At 45.7% G+C, this 21,898-nt stretch overlaps 1 protein-coding gene across 1 annotated transcript in view; it reads right to left on the bottom strand.

Annotated features, from left to right (window-relative positions):
- LOC132381205 (voltage-dependent L-type calcium channel subunit alpha-1S-like) overlaps nt 1–21,898 on the bottom strand; it is a 381,429-nt gene that overhangs the window by 139,918 nt on the left and 219,613 nt on the right. The window contains exons 25-26 of the mRNA XM_059950504.1: nt 17,047–17,248; nt 3,677–3,835 (exon numbers count right to left, since the gene is read on the bottom strand). Coding sequence (XP_059806487.1) covers nt 3,677–3,835; nt 17,047–17,248 — 361 coding nt within the window. The remainder of the gene's footprint in view (nt 1–3,676; nt 3,836–17,046; nt 17,249–21,898) is intronic.

The following is a 21,898-nucleotide window of genomic DNA, read 5'->3' on the forward strand; positions in this document are numbered from 1 at the left end:
TGGCCATAACACTCCGTGAAGCTAAAAATATTCATGGTATCTCAATAAATTGGACCATACATAAGATTTCTCTTTACGCAGATGATCTTTTGATTTATATTTCGAACCCTGAAGAATCTGTTCCTAATCTTTTGGAAATACTATATGATTTTGGAAAATGTTCAGGATATAAACTTAACTTAAATAAAAGTGAATTGTTTCCATTAAATGCTCCTGTTTTTATATATAATGATATTCCATTTTGAATTGTTAATTTTTTAAAATATGATTTTACCTAGATTTTTATATATTTTTCAAAATATACCTATCTTTTTAACTAAAAATTTTTGATCAAATTGACTCCATTATTTTGTCCTTTATTTGGAACAATAAAATACCAAGAATTAATAAGTATCATTTACAAAAATCTAAAAAAGATGGTGGACTTCCATTTCCTAATTTAAGACTATTATTGGGCTGTTAATATTCGACAATTATGTTTTTGGCTATATTGGCTTGATAAGAGCCAAAAACCAGTTTGGATTGATTTGGAATTAAAAGCTATCAAACAATTTCACTTAGCCTCATTATTAGGAGCTCCATTACCTTTACAAATCTCTAAAATTCCAAATTTAAATCTCTACCCTGTTATTAAACAGTCCTGATGGATTTGGTTTCATTTTCGCAATTTTTAAAATTTTAAACAATTTAAATTGTCTAGCTTTTAATATTGAAATTTTTTATTTAAACCTTCAATATCCAATCCCATTTTTCTCTTATGGAGAAATAAGGGGATCTGTTTTTTTGCAGATTTATTTTGTGATAGTCGATTGATGACTTTTGAAGAGTTAATTAGCAAATATTCTCTCTCTCATACACACTTTCTGCAATATTTTCAGGTTAGACATTTGTTACAAAAATGCTTATCTAAGTTTCCATATATGCAAGAATCTGATTTGTTGGATACTATTTTGAATATGTATCCTTTAGTAAGAGGTTCCATTAGTAGAAGTTATAATTTATTTTTACTACAAAAAGATAACCTCTCAAAAAGATTACACAAGATTGGGAGAGAGAACTTAATATGACCTTTGTTAATGAAGATTGGTTGCGATGGTCAATTCTTCTTTGATATGTGCCTATCACTGTTCAATTCAATTTAAAATTGTTCACCATTATTATTTAACAAAGGGGAGACAATCCAAAACATTTCCTAACATAGGCAATTATTGCAATAGGTGTAAAACTGAAGTAGCCACTTTGTCACTTATGTTCTGGTCATGTTCTTCATTAAAATCTTTCTGGAAATCTTTAGTTTCTACAATTTCTAAACCTCTGAAAATTAATTTACAACCTGATACACTGACTGTTCTATCTGGAATAGTTCCGCATCATTTTCAGAGTATTTCATCTTCAGAGCAACACATAATTGCATTTGTTATATTGTTGGCAAGAAGGGCTATTTTATTGAAATGGAAAGATACCTCTGTCCCTACATTAATTCAATGGTTTTCTCAAGTAATGTTATGTCTTAGTTTGGAAAAAATTAGTAGAACTTTTGATCCTCGATTTGATTTTGAGAGAAGATGGGGCTCTTTTGCCAAATATTATCATTTAATTTGAATTATTTTATATGGTTTCCTTCCAATTTTATTTTATATAAATGTGAATTGGCGGTTGATGATTATTCTTCTAGATGATGGTAAGACGTATTGCTCTGGGAGCTGATTCCTAATGGGTTTTGTTTCTTCTTTTTTTCTCTTTTTTCTTTTTCCTTCTCTTGTAGTTAGTGGGGTTTCTTTTTTTATAGTTAATTGCAGTTCTCTTTTTCCTTTCTTTTATAACCATATGCACTCAGCCCATAACCCTCCATTCCTTTCCTGTCCATATACATATCCAATTTTACTTTCAATGACAATACCGAACATTCCCCTACCACTTCTACTGGAAGCTTGTTCTTCATAAAAAAACCTTTTTTTTCATTATCATATATTATTCTTTTTTGATAAGTTTTTTTATCTTCAGCTTTATTAATTGTATACATATAAACTTGTTGAAGTTTTGTATCATTTTATAGCTGTAGAAGATTATGTATCAATAAAAGTATTTTAAAAATGAAAAACATTGTCACTCTTCCTACCTATGTCTTTGGTATCTACATAGACCATGACCTCCGACAGTTCACATTCCCACTTAAGAATGTTGAGGACTCAATTCAAAATGCCTCGGACCCTGGCATCTGAGAGGCAACATACCATCTGGAAATCTCATTCCTGTCCACAGAATCTCCTTTTTGTTCTCCTAACTAATGAATCTCCTATCACCACAGTGCGCCTCTTCTCCCCTCAAAGAGCCAGATTCAGAGTCGGGGACCTGACTGACTGCTGTAACTTTTCTTGCCTAGGTCATCAGAATCCAAAATGGTATAAGTGCTGTGTTACATCTGCACTGGCTCTTCAACCCCTTTCCCCTTCCTGACCACCACCCGGTTTCCTGTGTCCTGCATCTTGGATATAACTATCTCTCTACATAGCCAATCTATCACCCTGTCAGCCTCCCAAATGATCTGGAGTTCATCCAGTTCCAGCTCCAACTCATTAAAGTGGGGTGTTAGAAGCTGCATCCGGGTGCTCCTCACAGGTGCAGTCGTTTGGGACACTGGAGGTCTCCCTGCTTTCCCACATCTCGCAAGGGGGGAGCATTTCACTATTTTGCCTGCTATTTCTGCTGTTCTAACCCTGCAAATATCATGAAGAAAACATTAAATAAACTGGGGAAAAAAAGCTACCTTCAGTTTTTTTTTGCCTTCCCTCACTCATCAAGCCTCTCCGCGCTGAACCCTTGAAGAGCTGAAGTCTCAAATAACCACTAACAATGGCTGCTCCAACAATACTTAATATCTTATCTAATCTAATCTACTATTCATGGTCTAAATAAAGAGTGTGCCATATATTAGGACATACATTCATCTGCATCACCAAAGACAGCAAACTGCAGGAAAGGACATGAAGAAATCTTGAAACCTCAGTTCATCTTTAACCAGAACTCTATAAAAGGCGAGGCCCTCTGTTGGTCGGGGTCGACCATGGATGTTGCATGCCAGCTGTCTATGTGATACACAGCCAGGGAAGTATGATATGGATAGCAAGCTGTTGTCCACTCAGACGAAGAATCCAAAGGAATGGCAGAGACTGATACACCAGCAGCATTGCAGGAGCTCCCAGTCAGTGTTGACCTGAACATAAGGACTGCCTTAGGGACACCATATCCAGATTTTACTCCCGACGCCATCCCCATGAGTGGGTTTAGCCGCAAGGCAGCGGAAGTTCCAGATCAGAATTTTCTTTCTCCTAGATGAGCTCCCAAACATGGCTGACAAGCTGCACACTGCGTGAAGCAATTGGCTTTAAGGCGCCAGTAATCCGCCTTTGGCCTTTCTCCTGTCAGTAGAAATGGTTCAGCTGTCCTTAGTACCTCAGCCACATGTGAAGGCCAGGAGCTGGACTTGGTTGACAGAAGCTATTTCAGATATATGCCATTGGGAGCAGTTAATAGGTAATGGGAACTTACTGCCTCTACACCCAGCAACCTCCCCCCTACCCCGACTATGACAATGTTAAGGAACCTGCCCCAGACATTACATACACAAACGCATGACAACCGTATCCCTCCAACCTGTGGCTTCCACCTTACTCACCTGCATCCCGAGGCAAATGGTGTTGAGGAGGATGAGGGCAAACATGAGGTACTCAAAATAGGACGAGGTCACCACATACCACACCCTGTACTGGTAAGGGTTCTTAGGAATGTATCTCATCAGGGGTCGGGCCTTTAGGGCATATTGAACACACTGGCGCTGTGGAGGAGAGAGCAGCATGATTAATGACAAAGTGGGTGTTGGGGACAGACCAGCAGGTAGAAATGAACATTAAGTACACTCTCAGCTTTCACTTTATTAGGTGCAGGAGTGAAACCCAGTGTGGCCTTCTGCTACTGTAACCCATCCACTTCAAGGTTCGAGAAGTTGTGTGCTCATAGATACTCTTCTGCACACCACTGTTGAGTTACTGTCAGCTTGAGCCAGTCTGCCCATTCTCCTCTGACCTCCCTCAATAACAAGGTGTTAACGCACTGTAAACTTTAGAGAGTGTTGAGCATGAAAATACTTCTAAAGATACTGTATAGCATTGGGCCTTCTGGCCTTTCAAGATCCTAGGAGATGTACTGTTTCTGAGATAGTCAAACCATCCCATCTGGACCAACAACTATTCCACAGTCAACATCAGAATTGCCCGTTCTAATGTTTGTTCAGAACAACAACTGAACCTCTTGATCGTGCCTGCGTGCTTTTATGCATTGAATTGCTGCCACAAGATGGGCTGATTACATATTTGCAGTAGTGAGCAGGTGTACAGCTGTTTCTAATAGAGTGGGCACTGAGTGTACATTGAGAGCTGACTGTGGCATTTGGTAGCTGATGCAGTGAGCATGGGGATGGTGCCCCCGTGTACACGGTGAATGCATGATGAATGTGACCCAGGTACAGAGTGAGCCTTTGCTGAGTGTTACCTGGTCACTGGTTCTGATTGTGGTCTGTGCATGCTTAGCCCACTGCTCTACTCTCTACACCCATGATTGTGTGGCTAGGCACAGCCCAAACGCCATATTGATGAGGAGGCATACAGAAGTGAGATAGATCAGCTGGTTGAGTGGTGTCTCAGCAACAACCTTGCACAACCTCAGAGAGATAATTGTGGACTTCAGGAAGGAGAAGTCCAGGGAACACAAACCAGTCCTCATCGAGGGATCAGAAGTGGAAAGGGTGAGCAGTTTCAAGTTCCTGGGTGTCAATATCTCTGAGGATCTCATTGTTTGGAGTACTGTGCAGTCACAACAGGAGTGTTCCTGTCTAGGTCCAACAAAAACTTTTGACGGGAAACCCCTTTTCTATAAAAGAGAGGTACCACTTAGCAGAGTGGTCAAACAAGGGGCATGTCTACAGAGCTAGTATTCTGTTCTAGGTGTCAGAAGTGGGATTTCCAGGAGACTCCCAGACTTCCCAATAGTCACATCTGCGCCAGGTGCATCAAAATGCAGCTCTCAGAGACCAAGTTAGGGAACTAGAGCTGCAGCTCGATGACCTTCGGCTTGTTAGGGAAAGTGAAGCAGTGATAGACAGGAGCTACAGAGAGGTAGTTATCTCAAGGCCACAGGGTCAGTCAAGGCCGCAGTGACTGTCAGAAAAGGGTAGGGTGAACATCAGATAGTGGAGAGCTCCTCTGTGGCCGTGCCCCTCAGCAGTAAGTTCTCTATTCTGAGTATTGTTGGGGGGGGGGGGGGTGGGGACCAACCTGGGGGAAGCAACAGTGGCCATGCCTCTGGCACTGTCTGGCCCTGTGGCTCAGAAGGGTAGAGAACTGAAGAAGATGGCAGCAGGGATGGGGGATCCTATAGTCAGGGGGACAGCTAGATGTTTCTGTGGATGCAAAAAGGAAACATGGATAGTGGTTTGCCTCCCAGGGGCCAGGGCCCACAATGTTTCCGAATATAAAAGGGAGGGTGAGCAGCCAGAAGTTGTGGTACATATTGTTACCAACCACAAAGGAAAAAAAAGGGAGGTCCTGTAAAAACATAGGGAGTTAGGAAGGAAGTTGAGAAGCAGGACCTCAAAGGTAGTAATCTCGGGATTTCTGCCTGTGCCATGTGACAGTGAGATAGAAATAGGATGAGGTGGCAGATAAATGTGTGGCTGAAGAATTGGAGTGGGGGCAGAGATCAGATTTCTGGATAATTGGGACCTCTTCTGGGGCAGGTGTGACCTGTACAAAGGGATGGGTTGCACTTGAATCTGAGGGGGACCAGTATTCTTGTGGGCAAATTTACTAGAGCTATTGGAAGTGGTTTTAAACTAATATGGCAGGGGGATGGGAGCCAGGATAATAGAGCTGAGAATGAGCCAGCTAATTTACAAGAAGATGATGGCTGTAACATGAATGCAAGGAAGGACAAGACAATGATTGGATACAAATGCAGACAGAGCAAAGAGTTAAATTTAACCATTAAACATTACAGCACAGAAACAGGCCTTTTGGCCCTTCTTGGCTGTGCCGAACCATTTTTCTGCCTAGTCCCACTGACCTGCACCTGGGTCATATCCCTCCATACACCTCTCATCCATGTACCTGTCCAAGTTTTTTTTAAGTGTTAAAAGTGAGCCCGAATTTACCACTTCATCTGGCACCTCATTCCATACTCCCACCACTCTCTGTGTTTAGAAGCCCCCCCCCTCCAATGTTCCCTTTAAACTTTTCCCCTTTCACCCTTAACCAATGTCCTCTGGTTTTTTTCTTCCCTAGCCTCAGTGGAAAAAGCCTGCTTGCATTCACTCTATCTATACCCATCATAATTTTATATATCTCTATCAAGTCTCCCCTCATTCTCCTACACTCCAGGGGATAAAGTCCTAACATATTCAACCTTTCTCGGTAACTCAGTTTCTCAAGTCCTGGCAACATTCTTGTAAACCTTCTCTCCATTCTTTCAACCTTCTTAATTTGCTGATCCAATTTACCACATTATCATCCAAATCATTGTTATAGATGACAAATAACAATCGACTCAGCACTGATCCCTGTGGCACACCACTAGTCACAGGCCTCCACTACCACTCTCTGACTTCTCCCATTGAGCCAATGTCTAATCCAATTTACTACCTCTCCATGTATACCTAGCGACTGAATCTTCCAAACTAGCCTCCCATGCAGGACCTTGTCAAAGGCCTTACTGAAGTCCATGTAGACAACATCCACTGCCTTCCCTTCATCCACTTTCCTGGTAACCTCCTCAAAAAACTCTAACAGATTTGTTAAACATGATCTAACACGCACAAAGCTGTGTTGACTCTCCCTAATAAGTCCCTGTCTATCTAAATTCTTGTAGATCCTATCTCTTAGTATTCCTTCCAATAATTTACCTACTACCGACGTCAAACTTACTGGCCTATAATTTCACAGATTACTTTTTGAGCCTTTTTTAAACAACGGAACAACATGAGCTATCCTCAAATCCTCCGGCACCTCACCCATAGGTACCGACATTTTAAATATATCTGCCAGGGCCCCTGCAATTTCAAAACTAGTCTCCTTCAAGGTCCGAGGGAATACCCTGTCAGGTCCTGGGGATTTATCTACTCTGATTTTCCTCAAGATAGCAAGCACCTCCTCCTCTTCAATCTGTATAGGTTCCATGACCTCACAACTTGTTTGCCTTATTTCCATTGAATTCATGCCAGTTTCCTTAGTAAATGCAGACACAAAAAAAAACCATTTAAGATCTCCCTCATTTCATTTGGTTCCATACATAGTCCAGCACTCTGATCTTCAAGAGACCAATTTCATCCCTTACTATCCTTTTGCCCTTAATATACCTGTAGAAGCTCTTTGGATTACCCTTTACCTTGACTGCCAAAGCTACCTCATGTCTTTTAGCCCTCCTAATTTCTTTCTAAGTATTTTTTGCACTTATTATACTCCTCAAGTACCTTATTTGTTCTGTTTCCTGTACATGTCATACATCTCTCTCTTCTTCTTTATCAGGGTTCCAATATCCTTAGAAAACCAAGGTTCCTTATCCTTGTTCAATTTGCCTTTAATCCTGACAGCAACATACAAACTCTGCACTCTCAAAATTTCTCCTTTGAAGGCCTCTCACTTACAACGACATCCTTGCCAGAGAACAACCTGTCCCAATCCACACTTCTTAGATTGTTTCTCATGTCTTCAAATTTGGCCTTTTTCCAGCTTAGAACCTCAACCCGAGGACCAGATCAATCTTTATCCATGATCAAGTTGAAACTAATGGTATTGTGATCACTGGAAACAAAGTGTTCCCCTACCACAGAGGCAAAAATCAAAATGGTGAAAAATGCAGGACTGAAGGTGCTGTATTTAAATGTAGACAGTGCGAGAGGGAGGATAGGCAAGTGATAGAGAAGGTTAGACCTAAGGTTTGAGATGTGTCTATTTTAATGCAAGGAGTGTTGTGAGCAAAGTGGATGAGCTTAGAGCATGGATCAGTACTTGGAGATATGATGTGGTGGCCATTACAAAGACTTTGATGGCTCAGGGGCAAGGATGGTTACTTCAAGTGCCAGATGTTTCAGAAAGGACAGGGAGGGAGGCAAAAGAGGTGGGGGCATGGCACTGTTGATCAGAGATGTGTCAAGGCTGTAGAAAATGTGGACGCCATGCAGGAATTGTCTACAGAGTCTCTGTGGGTGGAGGTTAGGAACAGGAAGGGATCAATAACTTTACTGGGTGTTTAGAGTTGTCAATAACAGCGTTGTCATGATGGGAGATTTTAATTTCCCAAATAGCGATTGGCATCTCCCTAGAGCAGGGGTTTAGATGGGGTGGAGCTTGTTGGGTGTGTTCAGGAAGGTTTCTTGACACTATATGTAGGCAAGCCTACAAGAGGAGAGACTGTACTTGATTTGGTATTGGGAAATAAACCTGGTCAGGTGTCAGATCTCTCAGTGGGAGAGCATTTTGGAGATAGTGATCATAATTCTATCTCCTTTACAATAGCATTGGAGAGAGATAGGAACAGACAAGTTAAAAAGTGTTTAATTGGAGCAAGGGGAATTATGAGGCTGTCAGGCAGGAAACTGGAAGCTCAAATTGGAAACAGATGTTCTCAGGGAAAAGTACAAAAGAAATGTGGCAAATGTTCAGGGGATATTTGTGTGGATTTCTGCATGGGTACATTCCAATGAGACAGGGAAGTTTTGGTAGGGTACAGGAACCATGATGTACAAAGGCTGTAATAAACCTAGTCAAGTAGAAAAGAAAAGCTTGCAAAAGGTTCAGAGTGCTAGGTAATGTTAGAGATCTGGAATATTATAAGGCTAACAGGAAGGAGCTTAAGAAGGAAATTAGGAGAGCCAGAAGGGGACATGAGAAGGCCTTGGCGGGCAGGATTAAGGAAAACCCCAAAGCATTCTACAAGTATGTGAAGAGCAAGAGGATAAGGCATGAAAGAATAGGACCTATCAAGTGTGACAGTGGAAAAGTGTATGGAACCAGAGGAAACAGCAGAGGTACTTAATGATTACTTTACTTCAGTATTCACTATGGAAAAGGATCTTGGTGATTGTACTGATGACTTGCAGCAGATTAGAAGCTTGAACATGTAGATATTAAGAAAGAGGATGTGCTGGAGCTTTTGGAAAGAATCAAGTTAGATAAGTCGCTGGGACTGGATGAGATGTACCCCAGGCTACTGTGGGAGGCAAGGGAGAAGATTGCTGAGACTCTGGTGATGATTTTTGCATCATCAATGGGGATGTGAAAGGTTCCAGAGGATTTGAGGGTTGCACATGTTGTTCCTTTATTCAGGAAAGGGAGTAGAGATAGCCCAGGAAATTATAGACAAGTGAGTCTTACCTCAGTGGCTTGAAAGTTGATGGAGAAGATCCTGAGAGGCAGAATTTCTGAACATCTGGAGAGGTATATTATGATTAGGAGTAGTCAGCATGGCTTTGTGAAAGGCAGGTCATGCCCTACGAGCCTGAGTGAATTTTCTGAGGATGTGATTAAACACATACATGAAGGAAGAGCAGTAGATGTAGTGTATATGGACTTCAGCGAGGCATTTGACAAGAATTTACTAGATTGTTACCTGGGTTTCAGCACCTAAGTTACAGGTAAAGATTGAACAAGTTAGGTCTTTATTCTTTGGACCATAGAAGGTTGAGGGGGGATGATAGAGGTATTTAAAATTATGAGGGAGATAGAGTTGATGTGGATAGGCTTTTTCCATTGAGAGCAGGGGAGATTCAAACAAAAGGACATGAGTTGAGAGTTAGGGGGTAAAAGTTTAAGGGTAACACGAGGGGAAATTTCTTTACTCAGAGAGTGGTAGATGTGTGGAACGAGCTTCCAGCAGAAGTGGTACAGGCAGGGTCGGTATTGTCATTTAAAGTAAAATTGGATAGGTATATGGACAGGAAAGGAATGGAGGGTTATGGGCTGAGTGCAAGTCAGTGGGACTAGGTGAGAGTAAGTGAGTGAATGGGCCAGTGAAAGAATGGAGATTTGAGGCTTTGACTCAAGAGATTCTGGCAGTTTTGGCAGTTGGACTGTGCAATCAAGTCAATCCAGATTTGAATAGCTCAGACTCAGCAGAAAGTAGCTGATTGGGCAATTGAGGTCAGGTGACCAAGCAGTTAAGAAATCTCAAACAAATAAATAGAGGGGTAGCTCAAGCGGAGCAGCCTGTGGAAAGCAGCCAGTGAGTGAGTGGGCCAGTGAAGGAGTGGAGATTTGAGGCTTTGACTCGCGAGGCTTTGGCGAGAAGAGGCGGAGGGCGAGCTTGTTCCCAGTTAGTCTTTACAATGCCTCCTGAGACGGTGATGTGCCCCTCCTGTGAGATGTGGCAGTCTTGGGGGAACTCCCCTCTCCCACAGAGTCACATCTGCCAGAAGTGCTTGCGGCTGAGTGGTCTGGAAGACCGTGTGAGGAATCTGGAGCAGCAGCTGGATGACCTTCGACTCATAAGGGAGAATGAGGCAGTCACAGATGAGAGCTACAGGGAGGTAGTCACTGGGTAGCAGGTCGTTGGGTGACAGTCCGAGGGGGAAAGTGAAGGAGAGTAGACAGGTACTGCAGAGCACCCCCGTAGCTATTCCCCTGAATAATAAGTTTACCGTCCTGGATGGTGTTGGCAAGGATGACCGACCTGGTGTGAGCCACGGTGGCAGGGCCTCTGGCACTGAGTCTGACCCTGTGGTGCAGAAGGATGGGACGGAGAAGAGGAGAGCCGTCATCATTGGAGACTCTATAGTCAGGGGAGCAGACAGGAGATTTTGTGGATGTGAGAAGGTCACCCACATGGTTTGTTGCCTCCCGGGTGCCAGGGTCCGGGATGTCTCTGTGACATCCTGGTACGAGAGGGAAAATAACCAGAAGTCGTGATACATGTTGGGACCAACGACATAGACAGGAAGAGGGATGAGGTCCTGAAGTGTGAGTTTTGGGAACTAGGCAGAAAGCTGATGGAGAACACCTCAAGGATGGCGTTCTCAGGGTTGCTGCCAGTGCTACGTGATAGTGATGGTAAGAATTGGAGGAGATGGCAGATGAATGTGTGGCTGAGGAGTTGGTGCAGGTGGCAGGGTTTTAGATTTTTGGATCACTGGGATCTCTTCTGGGGAAGGTGGGACCTGTACAGATTGGATGGGTTGCACCTGAACTCAAGGGGGAGCAATATCCTTTCTGGTAGGTTTGCTAGCATGGTTCAGGAGGGTTTAAACTAATTTGCAAGGGGAATGGGACCCAGAGCGATAGAGCAGTGAAAGAAGTGCATGGAGTAAAGCTAGATCTAACATATAAAGAGGCTTTGAGAAAAGGGAAGTAGAATAAAGGGTGTAAAGGTAATACGTGTATGTACTTCAATGCAAGAAGCATCAGGAACAAAGGTGATGAACTGAGAGCTTGGATACATACATGGAATTATGATGTAGTGGCCATTACAGAGACTTGGCTGGCATCAGGCCAGGAATGGATTCTCAATATTCCTGGATTTCATTACTTTAAAAGGGATAGAGAAGGGGGAAAAGAGGTGGCATTACAGCTGCAGAAAGGGTGGGTAATGTAGCAGGATCCTCTTTTGAGTCAGTATGGGTGGAAGTCAGGAACAGGAATAGAGCAGTTACTCTACTGGGAGTATTCTATAGGCCCCCTGGTAGCAGCAGAGATACCAAGGAGCAGATTAGGAGGCAGATTTTGGAAAGGTGCAAAAATAACAGGGTTGTTATAATGGGTGACTTTAACTTCCCTGATATTGATTGGCACTTGATTAGTTCCAAGGGTTTAGATGGGGCAGAGTTTGTTAAGTGTGTCCAAGATGGATTCCTGTCACAGTATGTTGACAGGCCGACTAGGGGGAATGCCATACTAGATCTAGTATTAGGTAATGAACCGGGTCAGGTCACAGATCTGTCAGTGGGTGAGCATCTGGGGGACAGTGATCACCGCTCCCTGACCTTTAGCATTATCATGGAAAAGGATAGAATCAGAGAGGACAGGAAAATTTTTAATTGGGGAAGGGCAAATTATGAGGCTATAAGGCTAGAACTTGCAGGTGTGAATTTGGGATGATGTTTTTGCAGGGAAATGTACTATGGACATGTGGTTGATGCTTAAGGATCTCTTGCAGGATGTTAGGGATAAATTTGTCCCGGTGAGGAAGATAAAGACTGGTAGGGTGAAGGAACCATGGGTGACAAGTGAAGTGGAAGATCTAGTCAGGTGGAAGAAGGCAGCAGACATGAGGTTTAGGAAGCAAGGATCAGATGGGTCTATTGAGGAATATAGGGTAGCAAGAAAGGAGCTTAAGAAGGGGCTGAGAAGAGCAAGAAGGGGGCATGTGAATGCCTTGGTGAGGAGGGTAAAGGAAAACCCCAAGGCATTCTTCATTTATGTGAAGAACAAAAGGATGACAGGAGTGAAGGTAGGACCGATTAGAGATAAAAGTGGGAAGATGTGCCTGGAGGCTGTGGAAGTGAGCAAGGTCCTCAATGAATACTTCTCTTCCGTATTCACCACTGAGAGGGAACTTGATGACGGTGAGGACAATATGAGAGAAGTTGATGTTCTGGAGCATGTTGATATTAAGGGAGAGGAGGTGTTGGAGTTGTTAAAATACATTAGGAAGGATGAGTCCCTGGGTCCTGATGGAATATTCCCCAGGCTGCTCCACGAGGCGAGAAAAGAGATTGCTGAGCCTCTGGCTAGGATCTTTATGTCCTCGTTGTCCATGGGAATGGTATCGGAGGATCGGAGGGAGGCGAATGTTGTCCCTTTGTTCAAAAAAGGTAGTAGGGATAGTCCGGGTAATTATAGACCAGTGAGCCTTACGTTTGTGGTGGGAAAGCTGTTTGGAAAAGATTCTTAGAGATAGGATCTATGGGCATTTAGAGAATCATGGTCTGATCAGGGACAGTCAGCATGGCTTTATAAAGGGCAAGTTGTGCCTAACAAGCCTGATAGAGTTCTTTGAGGAGGTGACCAGGCATATAGATGAGGGTAGTGCAGTGGATGCGATCTACATGGATTTGAGCAAGGCATTTGACAAGGTTCCACATGGTAGGCTTATTCAGAAAGTCAGAAGGCATGGGATCCAGGGAAGTTTGGCCAGGTGGATTCAGAATTGGCTTGCCTGCAGAAGGCAGAGGGTCGCGGTGGAGGGAGTACATTCGGATTGGAGGGTTGTGACTAGTGGTGTCTCACAAGGATCGGTTCTGGGACCTCTACTTTTTGTGATTTTTATTAAAGACCTGGATGTGGGGGTAGAAGGGTGGGTTGGCAAGTTTGCAGACGACACAAAGGTTGGTGGTGTTGTAGATAGTGTAGAGGATTGTCTGCAGAGAGACATTGATAGGATGCAGAAGTGGGCTGAGAAGTTGCAGATGGAGTTCAACCCGGAGAAGTGTGAGATGGTACACTTTGGAAGGACAAACTCCAAGGCAGAGTACAAAGTAAATGGCAGGATAATTGGTAGTGTGGAGGAGCAGAGGGATCTGGGGGTACATGTCCACATATCCCTGAAAGTTGCCTCACAGGTAGATAGGGTAGTTAAGAAAGCTTATGGGGTGTTAGCTTTCATAAGTCGAGGGATAGAGTTTAAGAGTCACGGGGTAATGATGCAGCTCTATAAAACTCTAGTTAGGCCACACTTGGAGTACTGTGTCCAGTTCTGGTCACCTCACTATAGGAAGGATGTGGAAGCATTGGAAAGGATACAGAGGAGATTTACCAGGATGCTGCCTGGTTTAGAGAGTATGCATTGTGATCAGAGATTAAGGGAGCTAGGGCTTTACTCTTTGGAGAGAAGGAGGATGAGAGGAGACGTGATAGACATGTACAAGATATTAAGAGGAATAGACAGAGTGGACAGCCAGCGCCTCTTCCCCAGGGCACCAGTGCTCAATACAAGAGGGCATGGCTTTTACTCAGAGAGTGGTTGGTGCGTGGAATGCACTCCCTGAGTCAGTGGTGGAGGCAGATACATTAGTGAAGTTTAAGAGACTACTAGACAGGTATATGGAGGAAATTAAGGTGGGGGATTATTTGGGAGGCAGGGTTTGAGGGTCAGCACAGCACTGTGGGCCGAAGGGCCTGTAATGTGCTGTACTATTGTATGTTCTATGTTCTAAGCATTCGGCATGGACTAGAAGGGCCGAGATGGCCTGTTTCCATGCTGTAATTGTTATATAGTTATATGGTACCCCATGCAAGGCTTATTGAGAAAATAAGGAGGCATGGAATCCAAGGGGACATTGCTTTGTGGATCCAGAACTGGCTTGCCCACAGAAGGCAAAGAGTGATTGTAGATGGGTCATATTCTGCATGGAGGTCGGTCATCAGTGGAGTGCTTCAGGGACCTGTTCTGGGACCCTTACTCTTCGTGATTTTTATAAATGACCTGGATGAGGAAGTGGAGGGATGGGTTAGTAAGTTTCCTGATGACATGTTTGGGGGTGTTGTGGATAGCGTGGAGGGCTGTCAGAGGTTACAGTGGGACATTGATAGGATGCAAAATTGGGCTGAGAAGTGGCAGATGGAGTTCAACCCAGTTAAGTGTGAAGTGGTTCATTTTGGTAGGTCAAATATGATGGCAGAATATAATATTTCCGACAGACAGACATACTTTATTGATCCCGAGGGAAATTGGGTTTCATTACAGTCGCACCAACCAAGAATAGTGTAGAAATATTAATGGTAAGACTCTTGGCAGTGCTGAGGATCAGAGGGATCTTGGGGTCCGAGTCCATAGGACACTCAAAGCAGCTGCACAGGTTGACTCTGTGGTTAAGAAGGCATACGGTGTATTGGCCTTCATAAATTGTGGAATTGAATTTAGGTGCCTAGAGGTAATGTTGCAGCTATATAGGAGCCTGGTCAGACCCCACTTGGAGTACTGTGCTCAGTTCTGGTCACCTCACTACAGGAAGGATGTGGAAGCCATAGAAAGGGTGCAGAGGAGATTTGCAAGGATGTTGCCTGGATTGGGGAGCATGCCTTATGAGAATCGGTTGAGTGACCTTGATGTTTTCTCCTTGGAGGGATGAAGGATGAGAAGCGCCCTGATAGAGGTGTAAAGATGATGAGAGGCATTGTTCGTGTGGATAGTCAGAGGCTTTTTCCCAGGGCTGAAATGGTTGCCACAGGAGGAGACAGTTTTAAGGTGCTGGGGAGTAGGTACAGAGGAGATGTCAGGGGTAAGTTTTTTACGCAGAGAGTGTTGAGTGCGTGGAATGGGCTGCCGGTGACGGTGGTGGAGGCGGATACGATAGGGTCTTTTAAGAGACCTTTGGATAGGTACATGGAGCTTAGAAAGATAGAGGGCTATAGGTAAGCCTAGTAATTTCTAAGGTAGGGACATTTTTGGCACAACTTTGTGGGCCAAAGGGCCTGTATTGTGCTGTAGGTTTTCTACGTTTTTATGTTAAATGCTTGTAGCTTTTGGAATAAGGTGAATGAATTTGCAGCACAGTTAGAGATTGGTCAGTATGACGTTGTAGGCATCATTGAGTTGTGGCTGAAAGAAGGCCATAGTTGGGAGCTTAATATCAAAGGATATACTTTGTATCAAAAGGACAGGCAGAAGGTGGTGTGGCTCTTGCTAAGAGGTGGAATTACATCTTTAGAAAGAGGTGACATTGGGTCAGAGAATGTTGAATTATGCGGGTGGAGTTAAGAAATTGCAAGGGTAAAAAAATCATTATGGAAATCATATATAGGCCTCCGTATAGTAGCCAAGATGTGGGGTTGAGATTGCAAAGGGAGCTGGAAAAGGCATGTAATAAGGGTAATGACACAATCGTAACGGGGGATTTCAATATACAAGGGGATTGGGAAAATCAGGTTGGTGCCGGATCACAAGAGAAGGAATTTGTTGAATGCCCATGAAATGGGTTTTTAGATTGGGTGTTGTATAATAACCCAAATCTTATTACGGAGCTTAACCTACAGAGCTTAAGAGGCAGTGATCATAGTATGATTGAATTCATACTGCAATTTGCGAGGGAGAAGCATAACTCACATATATCAATATTGCAATGGAATAAGAGGAATTACAGAGGCATGAGAGAGGAGTTTCTGGGAATAGTTCACAAAGCACAGGATAGATATGTATCACAGAAGTTGTTCTCAAATGGCAGGGCTAGGCAACCATGGCTGACAAAAGAAGTTAAGAACTGTACAAAGGCCAAGAAAAAGGTATACGAAGGAAATGTGAGTGGGAAGTTGGATGACTGGGAAGGTTTTAAAATCCAACAAAAGGAAACTAAAAAAACAATAAAGGAAAAGATGAAATGTGAGGACAGATTAGCCAATAGTATAAAACAGGATACCAAATTATTTTCAGGTATATAAAGTGTAAAAGGAAGGTGAGAGTTGATATTGGACCACTATGATACTGATGAGGTAGTAATGGGGAACAAAGAAATGGCAGATCAACCTAATGGGTACTATAGAAGGTGCTATATGCCAGAGGTCCATGAGTGTCAGGGAGCAGGAGTGAGTGCCATTGCTATTACAAAGAAAAAAGTGCAAGGCAAACTCAAAGGTGAATAAGTCACCAGGACCAGATGGACTACATCCCAAAGTCCTGAGAGAAGTTGTTGAAGAGATAACGAATACATTAGCCATCATTTTTCAAGAATCACTTGATTCTGGCATGGTCCTGAAGGACTGGAAAAGTGGTACAGGAGCCTGAAGGCACACACTCAATGATTCAGGAATAGCTTCTTCATCTCCACCATCAAATTTCTGAATGGACAATGAACCCACGAACACTACCTGACTATTTTTCCCTCTCTTTTTTTGCCTTACTTATCTAATTTAATTATTTAAATATATATACTTATTGCAATTTATAGTTTTATTACTATGTATTGCAATGTACTGTTGCCGCAAGACAACATATTTCAAAAGAAATGCTTGTGACTCTGATTCTGTGTTGGTTTGGCTCCGGCCGGGGACCTTTCTGGTTGTGAAGAATTACCTGGTTTTTGTCCAGCTCACAATTCTTGTACTCTGTCTCCCCCTGTTCCTGGAAGGTAACTATCACGAACCCAACAAAGATGTTCATCATGAAGAAAGCGATGAGAATGATGTAGACAATGAAGAAGATTGAAATGCCCACACGGTAGTTGTAGATAGGGCCCATGTCTTCGGTGTGGGAGTCAATTGCCTTATACAGTAACCTGGACAAGAAGAGACCAGAGTTAACTCCCACTCAGCTTCTTGCCTGTGACCCTCCAATCTTCGAATGCTTCTCCATACACTTACACAGTCCTAGGTCACTTTAATGTCAGAGAGTGGGGCAGGTGACTGAAGACAGTAAGACATTGAGCAGAATTACCTCTCATCTTCCTTTACTCCAGGAAAAAAAAGTCCTAGCTTACTTAACATACACTCATGAGACATGCTCTCTATTCCTGGCAGTATCCTGGTAAATCTCCTCTGCTCTCTCTCTAAAGCTTCCACATCCTTCCTGTTTCATTTGAGAATTGTTACTTTAATTGCCATTCAAAATCAGAGTCAAATTCATCCAGTACGGACTAAAGACTTCTCTACCGTGCACATCTCTCAATACTTGAATCATAATACCATTCAGCGGCCATACATAGGAGCAGAATAGGGCCATTCATCCCATTGCAACTTCTCCAGCATTCTATCATGGCTGGTTGATTATCCCCTCAACCCTCCCTGTAACCTTTGTCACCCTGACTAATCAAGAACCGATCAACCTGTGCTTCAAATATACTCAATGACTTGGCTTCCACAGCTATCAGTGGCAGTGAATTCCACAGATTCACTACCCTCTGGCTAAAGAAATTCCTCTTCATCTCTGTTCTAAACAGATGTCCCTCTATTCTGAAGTTGTGCCCTCTGGTCCTCGACACCCCACAGTAGGAAACATCCTCTCCTTGTCCACTCTATCTAAGCCTCTCAGTATTAACACTCAGTGCCTAATCTAATCTACTGTTAGAAGGGAAGCTCCCAAAAGTGCCAGGTGGAGGGAGGAAGGTGCGCTCTGCCGCTCTCACCAACAGGACAACCATGATGCACAGGGATTCACTGAGTTCTGGGGTAATGAGTGAGAGGGGTTTCAGAAGGTACTCTGCACAGGGTGAATGTACCCAGTATCCTAAATGGTGGCTCGTATCTCTCTATCCTGAGGACTGTGGAGGCCAAGTCACTGGGGATATTTAAAGCAGAGGTTAATACGTTCTTGATTAGTAAGGGTGTCAAAGCTTACGGTCAGAAGACAGGACAATGGGGTTGAGAGGGATAATAAATCAGTCATGATACAGAGGCAGAGCAAACTCAATGGGCTGAATGGCCTAATACTGCCCATATGTCGTCTTGTCTTCTGCACTATCTACACCTCAATGTCTCAGCAACAGAGGCAACAGAATCTAAGACCGCCCACCCCGAACATTCTCCCTCCGCCCAACCCAAACGTTCTCTCTCCTCCTACCTCGTTCTCCCTCCACCCACCCCAAATGTTCTCCCTCAGCCCACCTCGTTCTCCCTCTGCCCAACACAAACGTTCTCCCTCCTCCTACCCCATTCTCCCTCCACCCATCCCGAGCGTTCTCCCTCTGCCTACCCCAAACGTTCTCCCTCTGCCCAACACAAACGTTCTCCCTCCTCCTACCCCATTCTCCCTCCGCCCACCCTGTGTTCTCCCTCTGCCTACCCCAAATGTTCTCCCTCCTCCTACCCCGTTCTCCCTCCACCCACCCCAAATGTTCTCCCTCCTCCTACCCCGTTCTCCCTCCACCCACCCCAAGTGTTCTCCCTCCACCTACCCCAAATGTTTTCCCTCCTCCTACCCCGTTCTCTCTCTGTCCACCCCGCGCGTTCCCCCTCCACCCACCCTGAGCATTCTCCCTCCGCTCACCCTGTTCCCCCTCCACCTATCCCGAGCGTTCCCCTCCGCCCACCCCGTTTCCCCTCCACCTATCCCAAGCGTTCCCCCTCCGCCCACCCCGTTCCCCCTCCACCCACCCCGTTCCTCCTCCGCCCACCCCTTTCCCCCTCCACCCACCCCGTTCCCCCTCCACCTATCCCAAGCGTTCCCCCTCCGCCCACCCCGTTCCCACTCCACCCACCCCGTTCCCCCTCCACCCACTCCGTTCCCCCTCCACCTATCCCGAGCGTTCTCCCTCCGCCCACCCCGTTCCCCCTCCACCCACCCCGTTCCCCCTCCACCTATCCCAAGCGTTCCCCCTCCACCCACCCCATTCCCCCACCACCTATCCCAAGCGTACCCCCTCCACACATCCCATTCCCCCTCCACCTATCCCGAGCGTTCTCCCTCCGCCCACTCCGTTCCCCCTCCACCCACCCCGTTCCCCCTCCACCTATCCCAAGCGTTCCCCCTCCACCCATCCCGTTCCCCCTCCACCTATCCCGAGCGTTCCCCCTCCACCTATCCCAAGTGTTTTCCCTCCGCCCACCCCGTTCCCACTCCACCCACCCCGTTCCCCTCAGCCTATCCTGAGCGTTCTCCCTCCGTCCACCCCGTTCCCCCTCCACCTATCCCGAGCGTTCTCCCTCCGCCCACCCCGTTCCCCCTCCACTTATCCCAAGCGTTCCCCCTCCACCTATCCCAAGCGTTCTCCCCTCCGCCCACCCCGTTCCTCCTCCGCCCACCCCGTTCCCCCTCCGCCCACCCCGTTCCCCCTCCACCACCCCGTTCCTCCTCCGCCCACCCCTTTCCCCCTCCACCTATCCCAGCGTTCTCCCTCCGCCCACCCTGTTCCCCCTCCACCCACCCCGTTCCCCCTCCACCTATCCCAAGCGTTCCCCCTCCACCTATCCCAAGCGTTCCCCCTCCACCCACCCCATTCCCCCTCCACCTATTCCAAGCGTTCCCCCTCCACCCATCCCGTTCCCCCTCCACCTATCCCGAGCGTTCCCCCTCCACCTATCCCGAGCGTTCTCCCTCCGCCCACCCCGTTCCCCCTCCACCCATCCCGTTCCCCCTCCACCTATCCCGAGCGTTCCCCCTCCACCTATCCCGAGCGTTCTCCCTCCGCCCACCCCGATCCCCCTCCACCCATCCCGTTCCCCCTCCACCTATCCCGAACGTTCCCCCTCCACCTATCCCGAGCGTTCCCCCTCCGCCCACCCCGTTCCCCCTCCACCTATCCCAAGCATTCCTCCTCCGCCCACCCCGTTCCCCCTCCACCCACCCCGTTCCTCCTCCGCCCACCCCGTTCCCCCTCCACCTATCCCGAGCGTACCCCCTCCGCCCACCCCGTTCCCCCTCCGCCCACCCTGTTCCCCCTCCACCTATCCTGAGCGTTTCCCCTCCGCCCACTCTGTTCCCCCTCCACCTATCCCGAGCGTTCCCCCTCCGCCCACCCCGTTCCCCCTCCACCTATCCCAAGCGTTCCTCCTCCACCCATCCCAAGCGTTCTCCCTTCTCTCCTTTCTCTTATTGGGCAGAAGATGCGAAAACCTGAAAGCATGTACTGGCTTAAGGACTCTATATGCACTGTGTGTATGTACAGTGAGAGTGACCGTATGTACTGAGTACAGTGTGCATAACTGTATGTGCAGTGTGCGACTGAATGTACAGTGTGCAACTGTATGTTTGTATGTACCATGTGCGACTGTATGTACTGTGTTTCACACGTCAGCCCCGGAGGACCAATGTTTCGTTTAGCTGCATACACCTGTTTCTGGTTAAATGACAATAAACTCGATATTGAACTTTCACTGCAACATTTCCCTTCTATTCCTGGAGGAACCTTCCTCTGTGGCTCTCCTGCCCTCAGGGGGATCTCCCCTCCCACCAGGCTTTTGAAATGATTGATCCTTGAGTCCTCTCCCCCCACCCTTACCTCAGTCTGACCTTCCTCTCAGTAATCCATTCCGTCACCAAATGCCTTTAGTAATCATCAGCCTCACTGAGAGAAAATGGGCCTCAGTCTGTCTCTTCCACTTTCTAATGGGCTCTCCTTCCCTCCCTCCCACCCCACCACTGGCAGTCATGGACACTGCTCTCTCAGTGCTGAGTGTAGATGAGCCTTTGATACCAGTAGAGAGCTTTCAACGCTAACTCTGACCCCACACCCAGTATCTAATACAGCTTCCTTACAGTCCTCACTGGAGTACAGTGCCTTCTCAACAAAACTACAAAAAACATTACAGCACAGTACACACCCATCAGCTCGCAATGTTGTGGCGACCCTTAACCCATCTCACCCTTCCCTTCCACGTCGCTCTCCATTTGCTGGCTGCCCCAAGCACAATCTATGCTGATTCGATTTGACACAAATGACATATTTCACTGTACATGAACAAAGAAAGCTAACCTGATTTGTTTTATCTAGACAGTACTCTGACCATGCTTTGTTCAGCTGTATACATGTACTGTACGTAGAAAGCACTTTCAGGAATATTTAGTGCTGAAGGATCCCAGGTGGGAGAGTTGGCCTTCTCGGCCCTTCGTGTTGTACCTGCAACCGCCAACAACCTCAGTTTAACCCAAACCTAATCACTGGACAATGTACAATGACAAATTAACCGAACAATCAATATGACTTTGGACAGTGTGAGGAAACCAGAGAACCCAGAGGAAACCCACACATTCCATGGGGAGCATGTACAGAGGACACTGGGATTGAAATTAACCTACTTTGGACAGTGGGAGGAAACAGCGGCACCTAGAGAAATTAATGGGGAGGACATTAGGAATGAACTCCGACAGTCCAAGCTGTAATAGCGTCACACCAACAGTGATGCCCCAGTTTTCCTTATCTTTATCTTACTATCATCCATGTGCCTATCTAAAAACCTCTTCGACATCCCTAATATATCTGCCTCTACCACTT

The sequence above is a fragment of the Hypanus sabinus genome, chromosome 25, assembly GCF_030144855.1.
Source record: "Hypanus sabinus isolate sHypSab1 chromosome 25, sHypSab1.hap1, whole genome shotgun sequence".
Classification (NCBI taxonomy): Eukaryota; Metazoa; Chordata; class Chondrichthyes; order Myliobatiformes; family Dasyatidae; genus Hypanus; species Hypanus sabinus.